Source organism: Lipotes vexillifer, unplaced genomic scaffold, assembly GCF_000442215.2.
Source record: "Lipotes vexillifer unplaced genomic scaffold, Lipotes_vexillifer_v1.1 scaffold655, whole genome shotgun sequence".
NCBI lineage: Eukaryota > Metazoa > Chordata > Mammalia > Artiodactyla > Lipotidae > Lipotes > Lipotes vexillifer.
Window position 1 is genome coordinate 3,082,960 of NW_006788208.1, and position 27,268 is coordinate 3,110,227.

The 27,268-nt window shown below is 39.7% G+C and overlaps 1 protein-coding gene across 4 annotated transcripts in view; it reads right to left on the bottom strand.

The window, feature by feature from the left end:
* Positions 1-27,268, bottom strand: part of PCCA (propionyl-CoA carboxylase subunit alpha) — a 362,003-nt gene that overhangs the window by 298,999 nt on the left and 35,736 nt on the right. For all 4 annotated transcript variants that reach the window (XR_457051.1, XM_007461534.1, XM_007461535.1 and 1 more), the window contains 2 exons: positions 6,917-7,030; positions 5,009-5,062 (listed from right to left, as the gene is read on the bottom strand). Coding sequence is in view for 3 of the 4 variants with exons in the window: in XM_007461534.1 (XP_007461596.1) it covers positions 5,009-5,062; positions 6,917-7,030 (168 nt within the window). In the remaining variant the exon portion in view is untranslated. The remainder of the gene's footprint in view (positions 1-5,008; positions 5,063-6,916; positions 7,031-27,268) is intronic.

The following is a 27,268-nucleotide window of genomic DNA, read 5'->3' on the forward strand; positions in this document are numbered from 1 at the left end:
AAGCAAACCAGGGTACAGTATTTTTTTTAAGTGCTCTGTACTTATGGTCAGCCAACCTAGGTCAAGTCCTGATTCTATTACTTACCAATACAGTGTGACTGTTGGCAAGTCACTGCACCTGAGTCTCAGTTTTCTTTTTGATAAATGGTTGCATGAATTAAATGAAATCATATATGTCCAAGTATTTTGTAAACTACATTATTATGCGTGTGTGTATAGGAATGTATTATTATCAGATTATTAATCTCAACAGGAAAAAAAATCTAAACTCACAAAATACACATGAAAACTATCAGATTAATTTCCCCAAAATGCTAATTTTAACTATCTCATTCTCAAAAAAAAAAACAACAACAACTCTTCAGTAGCTCTCCCATCTACTGAAGTAATAAGTATTAACTAACACCTGTAATGATAAGGTGATTTGCCTTATCTTATCAATGCCAGATTCTGTGCTAAGTTCTTTATACATGTTGTTTCTAACTTTCCCAACAAGCCTACAGGGTAGGTGTCATTCTCTTCATTTTAAAGATGAAAAAACTTGAGCTATTTCCCAATTTCGCTATTATGAACCTTACAATGAACATTTTTAAAGTACATCTTTGTAGGTGAAATTCTTAAGAGTGGAAATGTTTAGTCAAAGAATATATACGTTTTAAATTTTGGTAATACCAGCAAATTTCTGGAACAAAAAAAAAAAGATAAAAGGGGGCTGAAATAATTTATACTCCCAAGAACAAGACACTTCCTGTACACTTGTCTACATTGGATGTTACGGCTATTTTTTAAAAGTTTGGTTAATCCAATGGATAAAAAAAATCTCATTATTGTTTCTGAAGTAGTTACTTTCCTTACCTTGCTAAAAAGTCTCCAACAAAAGGAGATAAAAAATACAATCATCAAACCTCAACTGCTTCCCACAGTTCCCTTCTCCACCCTCAATGCTGAGCATTCTGGATAGAACACACTATCTCTATGCATATATACACATATCTTCTAAATACATGGATAAGACCCATACATGAAACACAAATTATTAAATCTAACATAAATTTCTCATAAAGGTAACTACTGTAACTTATAATGCTGTGCTGCATTAAAATATGATATGATAACATGAAAAAACATACACATAAAAACCAGAAAGATAACTAAAAACACTATGAAATCTCTTTAAATCTCATTTAATCTTTAAACCACTTTTTCCAGGGGCAGAGAGTTTAACTTTTCAACCCCCTTTCGTAAACTCCAAAAGAATTTCTTTTCTTAACCCTAACAGTCCTCACAGCCTTCCACCACTGCTCCTTTACTGCTCAGAATACAAGGAGCCCAGAGGGGAAATACAGAATGAAAAACATTTTAGAAATAAAATGTGTGCTCAACATATTAAAATTACTGAAAATTACTATTCTTTATAAGGATTATTTGTAGCTTTGAATTTTCCATTAATTGTTTAAGCAAAGACATGATTTTGTTTGAATCATGTACAGTAGGGATTCTATATAATCTGATCCCATTTCGTGTAAATTAAGCGTAAAGAATAATTCGTCTTGGGCTTCCCTGGTGGCGCAGTGGTTAAGAGTCCGCCTGCCCATGCAGGGGACACGGGTTTGTGCCCTGGTCGGGGAAGATCTCACATGCCGCGGAGCGGCTGGGCCCGTGGGCCATGGCCACTGAGCCTGCGCGTCCGGAGCCTGTGTTCCACAGCGGGAGAGGCCACAGCAGTGAGAGGCCCACGTACCGCAAAAAAAAAAAAAAAAAAAAGGAAGAATTAGTCTTGTAAAGAAAACATACAAAGTTTAGAATGCTTTTAACATTTGGTTTATGGTACTTTCTAAAGCAAATAAATAGCACAAACTCAGAAAAAATTCAAGAAATCACCTTATTCAAAGCTGTTAACTAAAAACAATATACCAGATGGTAAGGCACAAATAGTTTTTCTATAAACAAAGTAAATATTATGCTGATCTTTGAACAGCAATTTAAAGAAAAAGAAACAAAAAACAGAACCAGAAATTAATGGGGGGGGGGGAACCTCCACATTTGATTACATTTCAAACATAAGTTACAGCATACATAAGTTATAGTAAAAGGAACTCCACAGTATTAAACTTAAAAAATTTCTTTTCCAGACTTCCATGGTGGCACAGTGGTTAAGAATCCGCCTGCCAATGCAGGGGACATGAGTTGGAACCCTGGTCCGGGAAGATCCCACAAGCCGCGGAGTAACTAAGCCCATGCGCCACAACTACAGAGGCTGTGTTCTAGAGCCCGCGAGCCACAACTACTGAAGCCCACACGCCTAGAGCCCATGCACCGCAAGGAAGAGTAGACCCCGCTCACCGCAACTACAGAAAGACCGAGCACAGCAACGAAGACCAATGGCAGCCAAAAATAAAATAAACTTTAAAAAACATTTCTTTTCCATATTCTGCTCATCTTTCTTGCCAAAAGTTGCTGCCAACATAGTAATCTATTACCACTATCTTAGAAATCAGATTCTAAGAATATTCCCAGTTTGAGACAATAACTATCAAATTTCAATGGTTCGTCACCAACCACACAATGTTGATATGCATAACAAAATCTGTATGCAATTTTATTTCACAGTTATTTTTATGGAACTCACCAGCTATAGCCAGATATTTCAAAAGGTGCATTTTAAATGGCATACTCCAATGGGAAAAGTTTTTAAGCTAGGAAAATTATATCCCAAATAAGAATGTTGCCATGATGCACAAAAAGAGAGGTTAGTTATCACCAGCTACATATTTTCATGGTGAATAAAAACACATGGCAATACCGCTTTTTAGTTACAAAACAGTCCCTTCTGTGATAGGAGGAAAGTTTTCTTGCAGGTTATTGTTCCATAATTCTTAATCTAATAATATTTACTTAATCTTTCCATAACATTCATTGAACTCACTACGTAGAAATCATTAGGATATAAAACAAAAAGGAAACAAAGAATGAGACGACCAAGTCTCTTACCTTAAGAGATTAAAATACAGAAACAATTTTTACATAATATGGACGGTGGTATGCCAGATAAGGGAAAAAAAAAATTTTAATGCTCTAGAAGACAGAGGAAAGAGATTACTTCTCACCAGAAGAACACGGAAACTAGCCTGGTAGGGGTAACATGAACTGTGCTTTTAAGAATAGACAGTAGTAAGAAATGTGGGACCAGGGGACAGGTGTGACCACTGAGGAGAGTGATGGAAAAGACAGAACAAGAGAGAACCAGCCACATGTGGGAATAGCATGCTGTCTGGTTTGCCTAAGGCATAGCATTGATAAAGGAAAATGGAGGAGATAAAATTAGAAAAGCAAATGAGAAAGGAAGGTAGTCATACATTTTATACCCTTTTCTCTAACATGAAACCCCTGACAGCACAATCTTATCTTCATTCACGGAGAATCTGAACTTCTTCATATTTTTTTCCCTGAAGTCATTTGTGCAGCTGACTTATTTTCCACAACATGACTGTGAGCTCCCCATGAGCAGGCGGCACATCCAATTCATTTTTATATCCTTCTCAAATGCCTTGAACATAGCTATCAAATAAGCCCTTTTTAATGACTGAATAAATGCATGAATAAATATACTTGCCATATAACTTCACTTCTCCCGGACTCAGATATTCATCTATACCAGGAGCCGGGAAACTTTTTCTATAAAGGGCCATACAGTGAATATTTATTTACAGGCCATTCGGTCTCTGCTATAGCTACGCAACTCTGCTGTTCTAGAGCAAAAGCAGCCACAGACAAGAGGTAAGTGAACAAGCAGGGCTGTGTGCCAATAAAACTTAATTTACAAAAACAGGCAGCAGCTGCATTTGGCCCATGGACCACAGTTTAGAGACTCCTCACCTATACAAACTTAAATATATTATATTGTACAAATACATTTAAAATGTATTATAATCAAATGATTTTCTTACATAATGATAGAACCTTAGCCAAAATTTCAAACTAGAAGGTAATAAAAAGGGGTATAAACAGGAAAATGTGGATATACTGCACAAAACCTGGTAAACCTGGACCTTTGGATACTTACACCTAATATGCCCTCTCCAGACATGTGTTACTATTATCCACCTGCGTGACTTTACGTCACAACTTCTTTAGGCCTTAGTTTAATCTATAGGCCTTAGTTTTTAATCTATAAAGTAAATTGGTTAAAACAGATCATTCTGGGCTAGAATTCTATGATCTTAAGAATTGTCCAAATTAAATTTATGAATTTTAAGTGAAAATTTCATCTTCAAAATGGTAACTGCATTCATAAATAATTTTGAATACATGGAAGAACAAAATATAAGCATATCACAGAAACAAAGTATATTAAAATATTAAGTTAACTTAATACCTGAGATAATTGATCTAATGAGCTTTTCGAAACATTATCAATACCATATTTTAGTACCTGAAAACTAAGGTTTCAGTACCATCTTGAATGTAGTTATAAATACACCTGGAAAATCAGTTTAATAGCAAATATAGGGTCATGCACCTAGTCAGGATGGTGATATCAGGAGGATACTCCTATCATAAAAAAAAGAAAAAAATTTCCCAAAATAGAGGCAGTAGTAAGATTTGATATTAAATGCCATAATATGCAATAAAAGGGAAAAAACAGAATCTTACTTCTGGCTTCACATTCTATGCTCACGGTAAATAATTAATGAATCACTGGACTCCCTGATGTATTTAGCTAAAAGTCTGAAATGTTTTATTTTAAAAGTCAAAGTCTACACAACATGTTATAAACTAGGTATCATTCATTAGGTGTAATGGTGATTTTACAACTTTTCCATTTTCACGCTTCAAATCAAGACTTAGGTTACAGAATAAAAGTCTTCACTTTTCCCTAACTATTTTCAAAGAATCGTTGGGTCAATGAAAAGTCTATAACTCATCACTACCCACATTTACAAAAGCAACACCATTACGCTGCTTTCTGAAATATAAGTTAACAGTTTCTGGTTCCTTACAAACTTACCAAACATTTGGCAAATTCTTTATTTTCTGAAAGAAATCCATAACCTGGATGTACCTTAGAAATGAAAACAAAAAGCACTTTCAGTTTTACCAATTTGCAAAACCTTTACAGTAAGCACAACAGAAAGAGCATTAACATGTTTATTGTTCAAGGGCCCTGGAGTAAGGCTACTGACTCTAACATACTGATCAGCTCTAACTCAGTTCTCCTGAGTTCGGACCCAAACGCCAAGAAATCGCCTACTTTATACTCACTTGTAGCACACTACCTGTCTTAACCACAGTCGGGGCCGTCTCCCATCACACCTGCCTACACTTGGCTATGCAGTTCAACCCAACCCAAACTCTCCCCACTTTTTCTGAGACTAACTTTGGCCACAAGTCTGGAGAATTTTCTAACAGCTGGTGGGTCAAAGAACTATGTTAAAGGAAACCTTTCACAAGATAGATGAAAAACTCTTATTTCCCTTCTTTACAGAACCAGGAACTGCTACTTTCCCAAACCCCTGGCTACTAAGCCAATGAACATATTTTATTCCTGACAATATTAATATATTCAGCCACTACCCAATGAACAGTTTTTGTCAAACCTAACTAAAATCGAAGTTTGGTTTTACCTTTTCATCATTCTCTGAATTTATTTTTCTTCTAATATCTACTCTTCTTTCCCTCCTCATCCCACTCAGCCAGTCACAACCACTTCAAGCTCTCCTCTCTCACAAGCCACGTTGCAACAATTTAAATTCTACCATCCTGTTCTAACCAAGTAACTTTTGACCATAAATTTAGCCACCCTATTATCAGTCCGTATTGAATATATTTCTAGGAAAATAATTCTGCTATAAGTCAAATTTCTAAATGAGTCAGTATCATAATCTAATCTAGAAGTATCTACACATTTAAGATTTTTTTAAATGCTAGACTAAGCTTTATGAACATGGTACAGAATAATTTACACTACTACATCACAGGAAAAGAGTTTCACTCCAACAGTTTCATTTCATATAAACATTCAACTAAAGATTGTATTCCGATAATCTATAGTTAAGAGTTTTACCTTCATTAACTCTGCTAGTAAACTGTAACATCTATAATATGGGTTCATGAATTCAGTTTTTTTTTTAAACATGCATCGTACTAAAACATTTCTTTCAAAAGAAATGTGAACACTAACTGAAGCACTCCAGGCTAACTGCTGGTGTTGGCTGCTTCCATCCAATTTTAGAGATAACTCCACGTAGTTTTTTTTAACATTACATGTAATTAGTTCTCTGATAAAAACATACACATATACACACACACACACACAACAACAACAACAATAACAACAACAACTATAACAAAACACTATTCCTGATGTCAGAACCCAGTTTTTTCATTGGATTCCACTCCAAAAAGAATTGGGGGTGGGGAGAATTACTGATTTCTCCATGTAAATTATGTATATTCCATTGACACTATCAAACTAAAATAATTACCAATTGCATCATTTTTATTTCTGGAAGTATAACAAGGCATACATAATTTTTAAATGATTAAAACAGGGTCTTTTGGATCCTGTTTATAATACATATTTTTTTAATACTCTTATAACACTGAAAGGGTTAATTCTCAAAATTAATTGGGATTTCTTTTTTTTTTTGCCCCTAGCAAATTTGGAAATGAACTGAAACTGCTCCCTGGTGTGAAAGCTGAATCCAGCAGCCACCTGCAGGATCAGTAACCAACACTGTCAGATGCTACAAAGCCTGTGATTTCCAGTAGCGAATTCGGCCACATTTAACTCATGTGACATGAACTGCAACAGCATTTTCAATCATTCTTTCTTTTTTTTTTTTTAAATACAAACTCTAGTGTTCTGCTCACTACATATGAAACAGCTGCAGTAGACAGATTCATTCAGACTCACAGCTTGGGCCCCAGTTTTCTTAATGGCTTCCATGATGGCATCCATGTTGAGGTAGCTTTTACTGGTGGGAGCTGGGCCAACACAGACCGCCTCATCCGCCATTTTCACGTGAACCTGAAGAGACAAATCTCTGCGTTAACAGATCCTCCCAGCAAAAAGAACTATCTTCATCTGCAAGTATATACAAATTGCAAATCTGAGTGTTTCCCATATCATTTGTGTAGTCAGATCTCTCTCTGAATATGCACTAAGAAATTACAATGTAACAAATAAGCTCAGGAGCTATATTAACCATGATTTCATTAATTATAAGCCTAATCCACTAACCAGATAATTTCCATAATATTCATACAAATTTGATTAAGTAAAATCACAGCAAACAACTTTAGCCTCCTATTCAGTTCATCTATACGTAAACCTTATATCAAAAACTACTCTTACATATAGCCAGGGTAGCCCAATATCTTCATAACAAGCACTCATGCCCAGTTCTAAGCAAGCTCCCCAGGAAGTGGGGATAATTAGAGAAACTGAATGAAGGGATGCAGTGAGTGTCCCTGCACAGCATCAGGTCAGCACCAGGCACAAATTAAAGCCCAGGACTACAGAGTTCAGTATCACTACACATGAGCCAGAAAATCTTGAGAATCGTTTAAATACTCTCACATTTGATCCTCACCCATTTTAACCTTTATTCGTAAAAGAACCAATATGTGCATTCAGTTCTAAACCTACTCCAAATTCAGCAATATATGCTCCATTTTTAAGACTACTTACTACACACTGTTTCAAATCTATTTTTGGTTAAGAAAGGCTAGGCATTCAATACAAAATAAATTGCTTACTTCTAAAAGAAATCTATTCTTTTAAAATGATGAAAGGGATTCATGTATTTTTGAAACGGCTTTTCCTAAGTTTTCCAGTTTAAGTTTAAATAAATTTAAACTCCGTTTAAATTTATTTTACAAGGCAGACATTAAAAACTGGAACACATTCATATACCTGGACATGTATGACCCTCCTCCAAAAAGTCTAAGGTGGAAAATATTCTTGAGTATTGCTAAGTTATTTTCTTCAGCTGTAGTTGTTTTTCGTTGTTTTTTTTTTTTTCTGCGATACGCAGGCCTCTCACTGCTATGGCCTCTCCCGTTCCGGAGCACAGGCTCCGGACGCGCAGGCCCAGCAGCCATGGCTCACAGGCCCAGCCACTCTGCGGCATGTGGGATCTTCCTGGACCAGGGCACGAACGCGCATCCGCTGCATCGGCAGGCGGACTCTCAACCACTGCGCCACCAGGGAAGCCCTTCAGCTGTAGTTTTTAAAGAAGCATTTTGTTTTAAATGAGGTCTATCAAAAAAAAAAATCAAGTCATCTTTTAGAATGCTCAGAGTTCTCTTTATCTGTTCAATAAATATTTTCAAACTAAGTAAAAAATTATATTGTGTATTGAAAGGTTAAAGATACCTGCTACCCAAGGGATTAATAGATCAATATCTTAATATAAAAGACTCAAATCCATGCAGTTTAATTTCTTTAATAACACCCGCGGAAAGGCAGCCAAGCTCGCAAAAGGATCCTAAATATTCCCATGTTCAAAGCAAGGCTCTCCTTTATATCTTGCTTATTCCCAACTTCAAGTTGCTCTTCTCCCCTCAGACCAGAATGCCCCCTCTTCTACTGCCCTCTGCTCAGTTCAGCAATTTTTTACAACAGCAATTTTGTTTTTGTAATTGTGGTTGTGGGTTTTTTCTATAAGAAAGAAATTGAATACTGAACAATCCTTTGAAAAAAATGCATTAGTCAGGGGCTTCCCTGGTGGCGCAAGGGACACGGCTTCGTGCCCCCGTCTGGGAAGACCCCACATGCCGCAGAGCGGCTGGGCCCGTGAGCCATGGCCGCTGAGCCTGCGTGTCCGGAGCCTGAGCTCCGCAACGGGAGAGGCCACAGCAGTGAGAGGCCCACATACTGCAAAAAAAAAAAAAAAAATGCATTAGTCAGGTGGGGATAAAGTATTTAAAGTTAAATCTACACTTACTCTGTATATTTTATTTCCTGCCAGGTACTACCTATTATTAAAGATGCATTTAAAGTTCCACTTCTACCACTGGGTCTTCAGATGAATCTCCTTTAATCTGAACTCCAATAGTACCAGGTGCAAATTTTGGCATTTAATCGCATCCTGCCCAGTAATGTCATTTTGACTCCGTTACAGATTATGTCTGTTACAATTTATACACTCTCCTTTTCCAGATCATAAGGTCCTGCAAGGCAGAAGTTGTGTCTTAAATTCCTTTTCTTAAAAAACTCTCCCAGCACAGTTTTATTGCTACAAGCTTTTAAATTCATAGATACACCTGAATGACAGTTTAATAATTTTCATTGTTAAGCCACTGTCTTTGAGGTAGAAAGCTACACTAAATTAAATCTCCAATCTTAGCAATACATATGGCAACTGAGGGCTGTACGTGGTGGGGAGGGGGATTAAAATATATACACATGCATCCCTGTGTCCAAATTTTCTATAATAAATAGGCATCAAAAAGTTAAAAAAGGGGGCTTCCCTGGTGGCTCAGTGGTTGAGAGTCCACCTGCCGATGCAGGGGACACGGGTTCGTGCCCCGGTCCGAGAAGATCTCACATGCCGCGGAGCGGCTGGGCCCGGGTGCCATGGCCGCTGAGCCTGCGCGTCTGGAGCCTGTGCTCCGCAACGGGAGAGGCCACAACAGTGAGAGGCCCACGTACCGCAAAAAAAAAAAAAAAGTTAAAAAGGAGGGGAATCCTAATAATATTTTGACTTATTTACTTCCAGTCTTTTCTCTAAATACACTTTTGTAACCAAACTGCAGATATAATTTTGCATCCTTTTGTTTTTTAACTATCATCATAATAGGCATTTTTCCTATGTTATCACAAACTCTTTGCAAACATACTGAGAATCTAGCTCAGAGCCTAACATTTTAGCAGATCATTAATACTGTTTGAATAACCATTCAAATAAATACATCAAAAGCAGGTCAAAACTGCTTAGGGACTTTACAAAGAAAGGCAAAACATGCTGTGTCTAAAGAGGTTGGTTGGTTTCTTTTCTTCTATTTCTCAGAAACAAACCTTACTTTAGGGTAGAAGCCTATATTAACATCTCAAGCCCACAGTCTAGCACAGGGTCAGTACTAGCAAAAATGCTTGGCAAAGCCATTTGAAAGAAAAAACTAGAACCCTCTGCTGCCTTAGTTCTCAAGGAGATACTTCTGAGTCAACCACGAAAGGATAGTTTAAAACAACTTTTGAAACTCAATTTCAATTTTGTTGTTATTGCTCTAAATGACTGAGGTGATTATTATTTCTTTAATAATACAAAACAAACTGCATTCAAGCAGTGCAGAGGCTCTTCTGAAGAATGACTTATCTTTTAAAAAATATTTATTTATTTATTTTTGGCTGTGTTGGGTCTTCGTTTCTGTGCGAGAGCTTTCTCTAGTTGCAGCGAGCGGGGACCACTCTTCATCGCAGTGCGCAGGCCTCTCACTGTTGTGGCCTCTCTTGTTGCAGAGCACAAGCTCCAGACGCGCAGCCTCAATAGTTGTGGCTCACGGGGCTAGTTGCTCCGCGGCATGTGGGATCTTCCCAGACCAGGGCTCGAACCTGTGTTACCTGCATTGGCAGGCAGATTCTCAACCACTGCGCCACCAGGGAAGCCTCAAGAATGACTTATCTTCACCTACACTGACTAGATGTATCTGTCTCAAAAATGTCAATATCTTGAAAAATATAAATTCCTTTTCTATATATTTCAATAGTAAAAGGAAAATATAACAATCATGGAAAGCTTAACCTGAATTAATCAATTAACCACAATATTGCTGACTACAAGTTTCAAACAGAAAAAGAGAAGATTTTAAGTAGCAATACTAAGTAAAGGAGTTAGTCTTCACAAACTTTTCCAATAGAAAAGTTTCCAATAGGGGTTTTAAAGATTATTAGTTTCCTCCTCAAGCATTTAGTTTTATATTTTGAAAATTTTTTATTCTTTAAATAGAGGAAAATTACTTGTATCAGCCTTTTATTTTCCAAATAATGATCTAGCAGAACAAAGGATGTACTTTTCAATTTACAGGACTGAAAAAAATCACCTTCCTTAGTGACTTTCTGTTTAATGAATTTAAATGCTTAGATATAAATAGGTTAAAAATTGTGCCTCAATTTTAAAACTTTGAGTTAATGGAAAATTTCATATTAGTCCATTAGATGTCTAAGATATGATAAAAAGATAACTCTGCTTGGTCCCTAACCTTATCAAATAGGTTGCACCTTAGTTAAAAAGTACACTAGGCCACATCTGAGAGGGAAAGTTTTTAAATACCTTCTAAACAAATAGAAACTGAGAAAGATAGGGAAGACAAGCAGCTTTAAAGATGTTTTTTCATGCTAGGAGATTTTTTTTTTTTGAAACCTATCAGTCAATAAGATCTGCAGTCACATGGGCACTATTTACCATGTCCATGAATACTTGAGTTTTCCTTGTGACATCCTTCAATGCAAACAAAACAGTGGGTTGACTACCTATAGGACATAATACATACTAGACGCCCTCCTTGCCTGAGAATAGCAATGCCTCACACAATCTGGTCAGACTTTAGCATCTACCAAATCTAACCAAATTCCCGAATATCACCAACAAACAAAAAGTACCCTTAAAGACTGAAAAGTGAAAGAAAGGAATGCCAACTGCATCAATCTTAATTTGAAGAACTGGGAAAAAAATCTTTTTCAAACAAGACAAAACCCTATTTCTAAAGAAAAAAAGAATTCTTCTATTTAATGCAAAGTGTCTGAAGTCTAAAGAGACTTATACAAATGCCAACAGACTAGTATTCTGGCACATCCTTTCTAGAAAGGCATTTTGATCCTTAAAAAATAAAGAATTTTTTTTAAGTCAGTAAATATTACATTTGCTTTGATTCCATTTTGTATAACTACATGTGTAGCATCATGACAAATTTATTCACGATTATTTTTGGATGGAGGGATTAGTAACTCTATTTTTTCTGCTGTTATAATTTACATAATTTTTGAAGTGGTAAAACCAAAAATTAAAAATTACAGGGCAAAAGAGAGAAGGTTTTTGCCGGATGTAAAACTCCCAACCCATTTTCTACAATCTTGTTTTCACATCACAAAAGGGAACTGACCCTGAATCAATCCTGTAACCAAAACCAAGTTTTTTTAGTCTTTGTTTGGCAGGAATGAGCTTCTGAGGATATGGCAAGTAACAAAAGAAGGCAGAGCAGCATGACTAGAACCATATTCTCCTACCACTGACCCTGGTAGAATCATCCAGGGAGAGTCAGAAGGGATGGAGGAGGGGGAATGAGATGCCAAGTATGAGAGGAAAACCTTAGCAAAAGCAATGCTGATGAGCTGAGACCACAGTGAAATGGATTGTGGGCTACAGCTGGGAAGAAACTGAGGTATGTTTGGAAGGTAGGGGCAAGGGTGTTGGTAAGATGGGTTGTAGAGTTTAGGAGAGGCAGAGTGATAGCTGAGAAAGGGTTTGGAGTGTGGTTTTAGCTTAAGAAAAGCTTGAACAAATGCCTTTGGGAAGGAATCTACGGAAACGAAGGAGCTAAAAACACCCAAGAGATGAAATCATCTCCAGTATTTCTGACAAGCGAGCAGCGGCAGAGCTAAGAGGTACTGGGAGGCAAGAGATGGGGGGGAGGGATAGAGCCCATCTCTCCCCAACACACAGACAATAAATACACACTAGTATTTAAAAGGGGGGGGGAGAGAAAGAAAAGAAGGAAAGGGGAAGGGAGGGAGGGAGGCAAAGACAGGAAAGATAGACAGAAAAAAAGAGACGGAAGGAAAGCAAGCAAGCCTCTTATGTACTCCAAGACAAGCTCCCAAAGCCCCCACTCCCCATGCCCTGTGCTGCCTGAAGCTCTTCTCTACAGAAATTCTCGAGCCACAACTGCAGAGAAAGCAGCAGGGGTAGGATCAAATTTATCAGACACTCTTGTGTTATAAGTTCATGTCATTGGGATCAGAAAGTGAAATGTGCAACTTCTAAATCATCTACAACTTAAACACAAGCATATTTCTCTAAATTTGGACCATGTTCTTTCCCTTGACCTGGAACGTAAATATTGCAGCAACCAAATTCAACTATGCAAAAACTAAGGTAATCCCTAGGGCAGGGGACAGCAAACTACAGTGAAGGCCAAATCCAGCGCAGTATCTGTTTTTGTACATGAAATTTTATTGGAACACAGCCATACTTATTCATTTATTTATTGCCCATGGCTTCTTTTGTGCTACAATGGTAGAGTTGAATAGTACAGTCTACAAAACTTAATTTACTATTGGGCCTTTAGAGGAAAAGTTGGACCACCCATGCCCTAGGGCGAGGGTCCCAACCCTCAGGCCGCACAGCAGGAGGTGAGCAGCGGAGAGCTAGCAAAGCTTCATCTGTATTTACAGCCGCTCTCCATCACTTGCATTACCACCTGAGCTCCGCTTCCTGTCAGCATTCTGGTGAGTTGTATAATTATTTCATTATATAGTACAATGTAATAATAATAAAGTGCACAATAAATGTAATGTGCTTGAATCATCCCAAAACCATCCCCCCCCCACCCCGGTCCATGGAAAAACTATCTTCCATGAAACCGGTCCCTGGTGCCAAAAAGGTTAGGGACCGCTACCCTAGGCGATGGCAGAGCAACAAACATCCAGAGTCCCTGGATGTCCTTTGAAATAGACTGTCCTCCCTAACCTAAAATGACCAGATGTTATGTAAGAGAACATTCGAAAGTCACCCTATTTGAACCACTGTATTGCATAACATCAATATCTGTTACTTGTAATAACATGCTAATATAATCACTACCACAAAAACTGACTCAATTCTTATTAATGAGACGAAGCAGATTAGTGAAATGCAAGTAGTAACTGCACTAGAACACGGCATGTCAATCTGAGAGTTTATGAGAATCAGAGAGGGAAATAATTGGTAGTTTTACACTTTGGGCAGAGACAGTTCACCACAGGGCCCGAGCACCCGAACATCCTTGCTGAGTGCTCCAAACAGCAAAGTCTAAACCATCCCTTGATCCTGAGCTGTTTCTGTAATTAGTCACGTTGGCAACTAAGAAAAGCAACCATAGTGTGACTATTATATACTTGCTTCCTGAGGGAGGGGCACTAGTTTGTTTGCTACTTTGCTAAAAAAGGTGCTGAATCCTTGGCCCTAGCTAGCAAAAATTTTGTGCTCACATCAACAAAATAGAGTTTTTTCAAACTCTATTTGCAAAAGTGTCCATATAGCTAACAACCCTAGAAGAGCAGGGTAGTGTCTCATTCTGGAGCAAGAGGCAGGGGTGCTAAGAGCCTGTTAGAAAAGATTCATTATGTAAGAAGAACCCTAAAGCTCAGGGTTCTTGTCCTATGATGCAAACCACTGCATGTGCAGGTATCACCTGACCCTCTTCATATCACCTATGGGAACTGGGACTTGGGAAATCAAGGTAAAATTACTGATACTCTGGGGGGATAAATTGGAAGATTGGGATTGACATATACACACTACTATATATAAAATAGATAACTAATAAGAACCTACTGTATAGCACAGGGAACTCTACTCAATACTCTGTAATGGCCTATATGGGAAAAGAATCTAAAAAAGAGTGGATATATGTATACATATAACTGATTCACTTTGCTGTACACCTGAACCTAACACAACACTGTAAATCAACTATGTTCCAATAAAATTTTTGTTTTAATGCTGATACTCTGATCTTGCTACGGCTGTGAGTAATAAACTGTCCTTCATCGCTGACCCAGCAGTCTTGTATCTTCTACCAGCACCCATGAAACAGTGAGAGGCTAACTTTTTAGCTTACAAGTTTCAGACCCTTCACAGTTCTTGACAGCCCTGTGTTCCTTAACTGTGACACACACACTGTATTTGCTGGGGCTAAATAGACCCATCACATCCCCCTTGTGGGACTCAAGATGCTACTGTGCTGATGCTCCTACTATTAGCTTTGTTGAGAGCAGTAAACTGTCTTCCTTTGACCAATGAAGTCCTGCTGTCCTCTTTTGGCATCGATGGAGTTGTGACAGATTTAACCCTTGCCATCTTCTATGACATGGGGTACTTCCCTGACACGTAACTCTTTTAGGGTTTTTTTGTTGTTCTTTATTTGTTTGGTTTGTAGGCGGTGAGGAGAAGAAAATAAGAATAAATGTCATAACTTGGAAAGTTAAAAAGAAAAATAACTGATACTGGTTGGTATTTGTCATGGCAAATGCTGCAGGTGAGCTCACTAAATGATATTCCAACACTCCTTTCTATCTTGCTTCCCTCCACTATCAAGGGCAGAAAGCAAAAAAGAACATTTCCCAGACTTCTTGGAAGTCAGGGCACATATATGTGACCTCGGTTCCACCAGTCAGGCATACTCAAAGAAGTGAGAGCAATGTGAGGCAGGACCCCTGCAGGCAGATAACATCTCATTGACAAACATGGAACTAAAGGTGTCAGTTCTTCTAGGACAGCTCTAGAAGAACTTCTGGGTCGATCCCAGAACATCACAATTGCCAGCAATGGTCAGTAGTGGAAGTGGGGTTTGTCTGTAACAGACTCATTTTGCCTCCCTGGGTTATCCATATCTTTTGGCCCTTCTGGAGATTCTGAGAGCTACCTTATATGCATTAGAACTAGGATCAGAAAACTTTCTCTTTAAAGGGCCACACTGTAAATATTTTCAGTTTTGTAGAACACAGTCTCTATCAAAACCACTCAACTCTGCCTTTGTAGCACAAAAACAGCCATAGACAATACAAAACCAAATGGCCACGGCTGTGTTTCAATAAAGCTTTATTTACAGAAACATGCACTGGGCCAGATTTAGCCCCTGGGCCATGGTTTTCCAACCCCTACCTTAGAAATCCTTTTCAGTCCAAATTAGTATGTCAGTCAGAATTCACCAGGGATAAAGTGGCACATTCAAACATGTTTGACTGAAAATAACAAAGACGTGAGCAGAGCTAAAGGACCAACAGAGGATGGCAAGGTTTCCAGGGACTAACAACAGTGGGAAACCATGGCCACTGTGGTCCTGAAGGGGCTCAGAGTGGGAAGAACACAGAGAGCTGGGGAGCATGGGTGACCCAACAGTTACTACCGCCCTAGAAGGTTGTGGCCACCACGAGAACTGCAGCAAGGCACGGAAGTGGAGCTGGGATAAACAGCCTGATCTGCTGCTCATGTCTTCAAATAGCCAACCCGAGGCAGAGGTCAAGGAAGCTCAAGGGATATAATCCATAGATGTCAGTCTCCTGAAGACTGATCCATAAAAGAAAAAATTTGATAAATTAGAGTTAATTAAAATTTAAAACTTCTGTTCTTCGAAGACACCGTTAATCACAATGTGATACCACTTCCCACCTGCTAGGATGTCTGTAATCAAAAAGACAGATATATCTGACAAGCATTGGTGAGAAGGAGGAGAAATTTGAACCCTCATACGCTGCTAGTGGGAATGTAAAATGGTACAACTGCTTTGGGAAACAGCCTGTAAGTACTTAAAAAGTTCAGTACAGTTATCAAATGACGAGGCAATTCCACTCCTAAGTATATACCCAAGAGAAATGATAATATATGTCCATACAAAGACATATACACAATTGTTCATAACAGCCTTATTCATAGTAATCAAAAACTGGAAACCCAAATGCCCAGCAACTGGTAAACGGACAAACAAAATGTGTTCTATTCATATAACAGAATATTACTCAGCCAAAAAAAGGCAACAAACTGATACATGCAACAACATAAATCAATCTCAAAAACTTATTCTAAGTGAAAGAAGCCAGACATAAAAGACCAAATATTATATAATTCCATGTATTTGAATTTTTAGAAAATGCAAAACTATAGACAGAAAGCAGATCAGTGGCTACCTAGGTGAAGGTGGGAACAAGAGTGACTGCAGAGGGACACAAGACATCTTTCTGGGTGATGGCTATGTTCTAAAACTGAACAGTGGTGAGCGTTGCACAACTCTAAAAATACACTATAACTCAATATGCAAACTATAACTCAATAAAACTGTTAAATAAAAATCAGTAAGTTTCATATAAAAATTTTAAATCCACTGTGCTGTGAGGTCTATATGAGACACTCCTGGCACACAGCACAGTGTTATATGCTATTAATGTTTGATTAATCACTCTAACCAATAAAGAGAAAGTTAGGATTCACCTGACAAAGATTCCTAAGATAGAAGCCAACTGAGAAGGGCACTCTAGCAGTACACACAGTGTATCAAATGCATAGAGGCCCGAAAGGGACTAGAAAATGGTAAGGAAGTAATAAGCATCAAAACAGAAGAGACAGTCACCAGTGCTGTGTGCTATAGACAGAAAGCACAGAAAGCACTTTGCTATAGACCAGAGAAGGCGGGGATTTCGCTATTGGATCTAATGAACCAGTTGTCTGGCAACTCTGGGGACCAACTTAGTAGAATAACAGAAATAGAAGCCAGAATTCCCTGGGTTGAACAGCAAATTCGAAGAAAAGAAAGAAAAACCGAAGACTAGTCTTTCATGTGGTTTAATCATAATGCTAGGAAATGGGGAATGCAAGAATATTTTACTTTATTTTCTCTATAACTGTTGGTAAAGCAGAGTACACACACAAGGTATTCAATAAAACTTTCTGATTGCAGACTGATATAACTTTTCAGAGAGATACCCTCAGAGAAATACCTAACAGACTTGAGTGTGTATGCCTAGGCTCACAAACCTGACTAGAAGTCCCTAGGATGAAAACAAAACCACTGTCAGCAGGCAAACATATGGCCATGAAAACAAAAGACAACCTAGAAAGAGATCCTATAAAATTTACAGAGATTCAGTGGAAAAAGTTCTGGGGATGGATGGTGGTGATGGCTGCACAATACTGTAAATGTACTTAATGCCACTGAACTGTACAATTAAAAATTAACAAAGTGGTAAATTCTACGTTATGTAATTTTACAATTTTAAAAAAACTATACAGATTCATCACAATTTGCAGACTATCACTGACAAGCAGTTGTTATAAAAGTTTCAGAAATTAGCTATATAGTTATAGTTATGTGTGTGTGTGTGTGTGTGTGTGTGTGTGTGTGTGTGTGTATGGTACCACTTAAGCACTTAAGAAAAATTGTAACAAGGGAAGAAAAAAAGAACACAAAACAAATACCAATAATGAGAGTATGGGCACAGCTCTAGCTTGTAAACATTTTCCACTTACTAAAGAAAAGCTATCACACATTCACTCAAGGCTCTAGTCATGACGGCTTAAATATAGTTATGTATTTCTGAATACAGATTTCTGAAACAATGGCAGAGTGAGATTCTAGAATAGGATTAAGAAATATTTCCACTGTAATAAGTGTATTTTTTTAAAACATGAATATTAGTTATGTATTTCTGAATACAGATTTCTGAAACAATGGCAGTGAGATTCTAGAACAGGATTAAGAAATATTTCCACTGTAATAAGTGTATTTTTTAAAACATATGAATGTTTTAAATATTTATTCATAAACCATATGAATACTTAAATGTCAGTTCTAATAATTTAAATACAAATAGCCACCAATGTCATGAGATACTGAAAACTACTAGAGCCTGGCCAGCACTACCATTGCTCATTATGTGCCACTAATTGATAATGCTACACATAAAAGTGAGTCATCTAGATGTTGTTTTTTATTTTATTTTAATTACCCAAGTAATGTAAGAATATACACTAGCTTGACAGAAAATTTAAGTTTAAGCAATACAGATAACCACTACTTCTCACCCCCTTAAAGGCCTCCCAGTCCCACCTCCTACCCTAAAAGAAATTATCAACAGTTTTGTATGCATCCTTTCAGACTTACTTAAATATTTTCATATGCCTAGTAGACATAAAAGTGTACAGTTTTAGGGACTTCCCTGGTGGCACAGTGGTTAAGAATCTGCCTGCCAATGCAGGGGACACAGGTTGGAGCCCTGGTCCGGGAAGATCCCATATGCCGCGGAGCAACTTAGCCCATGAGCCACAACTACTGAGCCTGTGCTCTAGAGCCTGCAAGCCACAAGTGCTGAGCCCATGTGCCACAACTACTGAAGCCTGCGCGCCTAGAGCCTGTGCTCTGCAACAAGAGAAGCCACCGCAATGAGAAGCCCACACACCACAAAGAAGAGCAGCCCCCGCTCACCGCAACTAGAGAAAGCCCTCGCACAGCAACGAAGACCCAATGCAGCCAAATAAATAAATTTATCTAAAAAAAAATAAAACAGGGCTTCCCTGGTGGTGCAGTGGTTGAGAGTCCGCCTACCAATGCAGGGCACACAGGTTCGTGCCCCGGTCCGGGAAGATCCCACATGCCGCGGAGCGGCTAGGCCCGTGAGGCATGGCCGCTGAGCCTGAGCGTCCGGAGCCTGTGCTCCCCAACGGGAGAGGCCACAACAGTGAGAGGCTCGCGTACCGCAAAAAAAAATAAATAAATAAATAATAAAAAATAAAATAAATAAATAAATAAAACAGTGTATGGTTTTGTATCATACTTAAGATTTTCTTCCCATAAACTGTATCACACTACATATTCTTGAAACTTGCTTAACTGCTACATAACATTCCTGGTAACCTGGGTAAACCATAACATATTTAACCTTTACTCCAATAATGGATATTGCTTCTAATTTGCAGATGTTACAAGCTGCAATAAGATTCCCTGAACATGTCAATCTGTATGCATGGATATATTTCTGTGAGAAAAATACCTGGAAGTATAAAGGCTATATAAACTGCATGCTTAAAAGCTTATGTCTATTAACACGTCTAGCAGAGATGAATTTCCCCACATCATACCATCACTGAACATGTCTAATTTTATATCTAATGAAAAATGATTCCTTACTAGTTTTTTAATTTGCATTTCTCTAATTATTAGTGCCTTTGGGCATATTTTCATGTTTGTGAGCTATTTGTATTTCTTCTTTTGACCACTGACCATTTTTAAATTTGACACAGGAGAGATCTTATAAAGAAGCAAAGGTATCTTTTGGTTTCTTCCTTTTTTTTTTTTTTTTTTTTCTCCTTGCGTTATGCGGGCCTCTCACTGTTGTGGCTTCTCCCATTTGCGGAGCACAGGCTCCGGATGCGCAGGCCCAGCGGCCATGGCTCACGGGCCCAGCCGCTCCGCGGCATGTGGGATCTTCCCGAAACGGGGCACGAACCCGCGTCTCCTGCATCGGCAGGCGGACTCTCAAGCACTGCGCCACCAGGGAAGCCCTCTTCCTTTTTTTTAATTACACATAATACCAAAACATTGTTATTGTTCAAAATAAAGCTAAAAACTCTACTGACCATCCCTCTATCCCCATTACATTTTCTCTCTCCAGTGATCACTTCTAAAGTGAGTACGCATTCTTAAACCTTTGTCTATACCAGGGGCTCTCAATAGGGAGCAACTTTGTTCTGCAGCACCCAGTTGGCAATGTCTGGAGACAGTTTTGCTTGTCACAACTTTGGGATGGAGGGATGCTACTGGGGTCTAATGGGTAGAGGACAGAAATACTTCGAAACATTCTACAATGAGTGAGAGACCCACCTATAAAAAAGAATTACTTAATCCAAAACGCCAATAGTGGGCTTCCCTGGTGGTGGTGTGGTTGAGAGTCTGCCTGCCAATGCAGGGGACGCGGGTTCGTGCCCCGGTCCGGGAGGATCCCACATGCCGCTGAGCAGCTAGGCCCATGAGCCATGGCCGCTGAGCCTGCGCGTCCAGAGCCTGTGCTCTGCAGCGGGAGAGGCCACAACATTGAGAGGCCCGCATACCGCAAAAAATAAAAGGCGGGGGGAGCACATAAATGTGTCAGGGGAGATGAAGTTACCTGCTAAGTTGAAGCATGACCCATCTCCTGAGGTTCTGCCCCTTAGAGGGAGCCTGGCACACTCTGTTAGGCCAGAGGTGAACATCATCAGATAAAAGTCCAAGCATGTAACTTCAGTGAGCTTACCAGCTGCACAGAAGTCCTATAACAGAGTGCAGCAGTGCACAGCCCTTCGCTGCGCACTTATCAAGGGCGGACGTTGCTGGGCGCCCTTAGCAACCCATTACCAGGCAACGGTTATAGATAGAGGAGCGGTTAGAGGTCCCGCTCAGCCATTAGTCGGAACCGATGAGCTGCCATTAGTGGGCTATTCAGCCAAGAGTCAGCAGAGCGGTGATCGTCAGGTGGAGAGTGAGGTAAGAGACGGATCCCGGCCTCCTCCCTGGGGCCCTCCAGCTCACCTGGCCTTGTGACCTAATGGCGGCAGCCATCTGCATGGGACACAGTCTGCAGGACCTGGCCCCCACCGTTTGGGCCGCCTGAGGAGCCTGAGGGCCAGTTGGGTCCTGGGCGCCTGGCTCCCTCGGTGATGACGGCTGGGCAGGCTCTGGGGACCTGGCCCTGAGGGAGCTGCCAGCTAAGATCTGCCTCTTCAGCCAGGCCTGGGAACTGGCGGGAGGACCCAGCCTGGGTGCTGGATGAACGCTCCGGGGCAGGGTAACGGGCCCCTGCAGGGATCCCCTCTTCTTAGCCACGACCTGGACCTCGGAGGGTGAAAGTTGTGCCTTGGGACCTTGCCCATTTCTTGTCAGAACAGAGAGTAACATTTGTTTGGTGGAGATTTACAGGAACGTCGTTACCTGACCATGGCCTGACCTCAAGAAAAAAGGATTCGACACCAAGAAGTCTGCAACAACTAACCACACCCGTCCCTCACCTTTCCTATAAAAGGGCTTTGCTGAAAACTTCCGGGGAGTTTGGGGTTTTTAAGGCACGAGCCACCCATCTCCTTGCACGGCCCTGCAACTTACATTTCTCTGTTCCAAACTCCAATGTTTTGGTGTTGTTTGGCCTCACTGTGCCTCGGGCACACAGACTTACATTTTCAGTAACAGCACTAGGGTATAGACGCTAGCTTGTAGAAAGACTCATTTCATCTCACAGAGATTTTAGGATGAATTAGGTCTTTACTTTTGGAAAAGATATGTGACAGGATGCTGTAAAGACAGGTGAAAAGGTACCCAGCCTGGCAGGAGCAATGGGCAAGGAAAAAAAATTAATGATTTAATAAGGCTGCAAGCTTTTATTTCAAAATATAACTTTTCTCCAAATCCAAATGTCTGGCTGGCTTAGGAAAGAACACTTGGTGCAGCTGTCGGCATGCCCCTTTTTTATGAAAGAGTAAATAAATGTATTCAAATTAAAAGGAACATCTGGAGAACACAAGGTAGAAAAACCTTGTGGCAGCTGGCTCTCTGGACAGAAAGAACTACGGGAAAAACTGTATATAATTAAAAGACCAGGAAAATGAGTTTCTGAGTATTACTTCCAAAACTCAAAGTAATAAAACATTTTCCCCACAACATTAGCTACTAATTCCATTTATTCAGTACTGGTCCCTGCTTTCCAATCTCTTTTCTAATTCAGCTATTTTATGTTCCACCCACCATATCCCTTTACCATCAAGTAAACCCTGAACACATCCCTGACTCATTCCAACATTAATCACAGGTGCTCTGCTACAGCAGGGTATAAAGAGATGAAAAATCACAGTCCCCTCCCCTCTAGGAGTTTAGTCTCGTGAAAAAGACAGACTTCTATACCAACTGCAATGAAAATAAACAAGAGTATGTATAAACTGCTAATGCAGAAAGTAACCCATGAAGAATCAGTTATTAAAGTATAAAACTGGATTTCTTATCAATGGAAAAAAGTGAGAAGGGAACTACCAACAGAGAAATCATAGAATGTAAAAGGCCCCAGCCTATTTAGAAATCAGTGAAATGGCCTGAAACCAAGGTGGATAAGGAGGCGCTAACAGGAGAGTATGGCGGAAGAGAATGATCAACTATAAGGAAAACCAGCTTGAAGGGAATCTTGAATGACACAGTAGAGTTTGGGCATTAACCAGGAAGTCAGTGGTTCTCAGTGTTTACCTCCCATGAAAAGAAGATAATGGATCATGTGAGGAATGCTACATTCCATCATAAACAGCAGCTTAATATACATTGCTGCAGTTGGGCCACTCCAAGCAACTAGCTGCAAACATTCTCTTTTCTCCCCCAAGACTCACACGATGCTTAACAAGGAGTGCTGTTAAAAATGAAAACCTTTCTTTTCCTCTGATGTTACCTAACCAAACTTTTCCCATAATATAGGATATGCAACATAATATATAGGATACAAAAACCCATTCGGATATATCAAAATCCTTCTCACACTTTAATTTTTTTAAAACACCACTGGTCATTCTAATTTCAGGTAAAATGGAGTAAGCATATTCCACTCTGTTTGTGCCACTGAATGCAGCTATGAAATCTGAACAGAATACATTAATCAACTATTTGTGAACTTGGAAAAGTACGTAGCAGCACGCAGATGGAGGAAGAACAGAGTTCAAGTTACCATGAACCAGTGGTGAGTTTGACATTTTCATCTCCTCCACGATCCCTCTGCCTGATCAACAATCTGATACCCACTAGGCAACGGGGTGCTGACAGAGAAGCCTTGTATTTCTGACTCCAGAAGCAGAAAAGGGAGCTCCTAAGACTTAGAACACTACAGAAATCTTCCAGGGTTTTTTTTGTTTTTTTAGCTCCATTCTTTTGTGTCCCAGCTCCCAAGTAATTCCATGGCTGCAGTAGCGATGGTAAAAATGGGGGCCTAGGGCGCAGTGGGTGAGAGTCTGCCTGCCTATGCAGGGGACGTGGGTTCGTGCCCCGGTCCGGGAGGATCCCACGTGCCACAGAGCGGCTGGGCCTGTGAGCCCGTGCTCCACAACGGGAGAGCCCACAGTGGTGAGAGGCCCGCGTACCGCAAAAAAAAAAAAAAAATGGGGGCCTACAGGAGCCAAAACAGTCATAGAAGGTACAATCTTCTCTAATCAATGAAACTGTGGTCCCAAGAGGATAGGTAAATTTCCCCTGCTTTCTTTCTTTGTCAGTAAGAACACATATGCATTTGGTCTCTGCCACCAGTTCCTGACACAAGCTCCTAAAACGCTTGTCATTTCCTGATGATAGGGGTGCTAGGAGCATCTTTTGTTCTAATATTTGGTCTTTGACCACAGTTCCTGACAAGAGCTTCTAAGACCCTTGGAATCTCCGGAGTGCTAAGAGCATCTTTTTGTATGCTAATGAGATGACTGGTGGCTGGAAGCCCCTAGATAGCTGCAGGATGGGGGCTGGTCACCAGAACAACCAAGACTCCATTAGAGGGTTGGAACTTTCAGTTCTATCCCCTGAACTCAGGGGAGAGGGGAGGGGATAGAGGTTGAATTAATCACTGATGATCAAAGACTTAACCAATCATGCCTACATAATGGAGACTCCAGGAAAGCTCTACCCAACAGGGTTTGGAGAGCCCTGGGTTGCTGAGCACTTTCACATGCCAGAAAGGTGGCACACCCCAACTCCATGGGACAGAAGTTCCTGTGCTCAGGACCCTTCCAGACCTTGCCCTATATACCTCTTCAATTAGCTGTTCATTTGTACCTTTTATAATATCATTTATAGTAAACCTGTAAATATTAAGTGTTTGCCTGAGTTCTGTGGGTCATTATAAACTGAGGAGGGGGTTACGGAAACCCCTGATTTATAGCTGGTTGATGAAAAGTACAGATGACAATCTAGCACTTGAGACCAGCATCTGAAATGAGGGTAGTCTGTGGATCTGACCCTTTAACTCATGGAATCTGAGCTAACCGCAGGTAGTTAGTATAAGAATTGAATTAAATTGTAGGACACCCAGCTGGTGTCCAAAGAGTTGGAAAACTGGCTGTTAGTATGAGAAAAAATCCTACACATTTGGTGTCAGCAGCATTGTGAGTAAACAGTTTTCTTTAGGTCCCTCTGTATTCTCCAAACATGGCCATGGACACAGTGTGTGCAGCAGTGCAAGGTTCCCAGCCTTTTAAACAAGAGGAAAGAAACGGGAAGGCCAAAGGAATAAGAGGAGATAATAGGAGAAGTTAGCATGGAAAAGTGACTCAATAAAGTTGTTTATGAACTCCTGGGCTCATTCTTAGGTTGGGCATGTATAGATATGATCCTAGTAAGCAGACCAAAGAATTTAAAAACTGAACAAAGAGACCACATATCTCAGACTGACCAGTGGGTTATATACATGTGAGACAGTATGAATAGCATTACAACCCACAGCACACAGAAAAAGGATAAGAACATGCACTCTGAAGCCAACCATGTCAACTGCTGCTAAAACAAAAATATCAACATTCTCCAAAGGATTTAAGCAACATTCACAGTCTCGTAATATTCAAAATATAATCCAAAATTACTCTGCACACCAAGAACCAGGTAAATCTTAACTCTTATAGGAAAAAAATCAACAGACACCAAGGCCAAGATGACAAAACTGTCACAATTATCTGACAAAGAGTTTAAGGAAGCTATTATAAAAATATTCCAGCAAGCAACTGTGAACACTTAGTAGAAATGAAAATCTAGAAAGTATCAGAAAACAGAATTTCTAAAAAGAAATCCATGAAAAACTTTAGAACTGAAATATACAACCAATTTTTTTTAAAAAAACTTAATGGATGGGCTCAATAGCAGAGGAAAGAATCAACAGACTTGAAGGTAAATTAAAATTATCCAATCTGAGTCAGAGAGAACAGAGATTGGAAAAAATTAACAAAGCTTCAAGGAACTATGGAACAATCACAAAAGGTCTAATATACATGTTACCAGAGAAAAAGAAGAAAAAAACAGTATGGTGCTGAGAAAATATCTTTAAGAAATAATGGCTGAAAATTCCCTAATTTGTTAAAGAGATAAACCTACAGATTCAGGAACCTCAAAGATTCCCAAACAGGATAACAACAGAAATTGATGACCAAACAAATATAATCAAACCACTGAAAACTAAAGACAACGAAAAAATTCTGAAAGCAAAGAAAAACAACACATTAACTACAGGGGAACTCAGAAGCTAGAGAGACCAGAAAGAAGTATTCAATATTCTTAAACTGCTAGAAAGAAAGAAGTGTCAACCTAAAATTCTATATGCAAAACAATATCAGAATGAAGGTGAAATAAAGACATTCTCAGATGAAGGAAGCTAAGAGAATTAACTGCCAGCAAATCAGCTCTATAAGAAGTGCTAAAGGAAGTTCTTCAAACGGAAAGGAAATAACATTAGAAACCTGGAACAGCAGGAGTGAAGGATTAGCAACAGAAATGGTAAATATCTAGGTGAATATAATAAACAATTTTCCCCCTCTTAGTTCTTTAAGATATGTTTGACTATTGAAAGTAAAAATCTTAACAACGTCTGACACAGTTTTCAATGTATGTAGATAAAATACGTAAGAAAACCATAACATTAAAGGGAAAGAATAAAGATACCTATATGGTAGAAAGATTTCTACATTCCAGGTGGGAAAATATGGATTCTAAATAGATTATGAAAACCCTGGTGGTGCAGTGGTTAAGAATCCGTCTGCCAAGGGCTTCCATGGTGGCACAATGGTTAAAAATCCACCTGCCAATGCAGGGGACACGGGTTTGATCCCTGGTCCGGGAAGATCCCACATGCCATGGAGCAACTAAGCCCGTGTGCCACAACTACTGAGCCTGCGCTCTAGAGCCTGCGAGCCACAACTACTGAGCCCACATGCTGCAACTACTGAAGCCCACATGCCTAGAGCCCATGCTCTGCAACAAGAAGCCACCACAATGAGAAGCCCATGCACCACAACAAAGAGCAGCCCTCACTTGCCATAACTAGAGAAATCCCATGCACAGCAATGAAGACCCAAAGCAGCCAAATAAATAAATAGGAAAAAAAGAATGTATATTGTAATCCATAGAGTAACCATTAAAAAAAAAACTAAACAAATTATAGTCAGAAACACAACAGATGAACTAAAAAGGAATACTAAAATAGGTTCAAATAACCCAAAAAGATGACACAAAATGGGTAAAAGGAAAAAAACTAGATGGAAAAACAGGAAATAATAAAATGGCAGCCTGAGACCCAAACATATCAATAATTAATCATAAGGGCCTAAATACACAAATTAAAAGATACAGTCAAGGGGCTTCCCTGGTGGTGCAGTGGTTGAGAGTCCGCCTGCCGATGCAGGGGACACGGGTTCGTGCCCTGGTCCGGGAGGACCCCATATGCCATGGAGCGGCTGGGCCCGTGAGCCATGGCCACTGAGCCTGCGTGTCCGGAGCCTGTGCTCCACAACGGGAGAGGACACAACAGTGAGAGGCCCACGTACCGCAA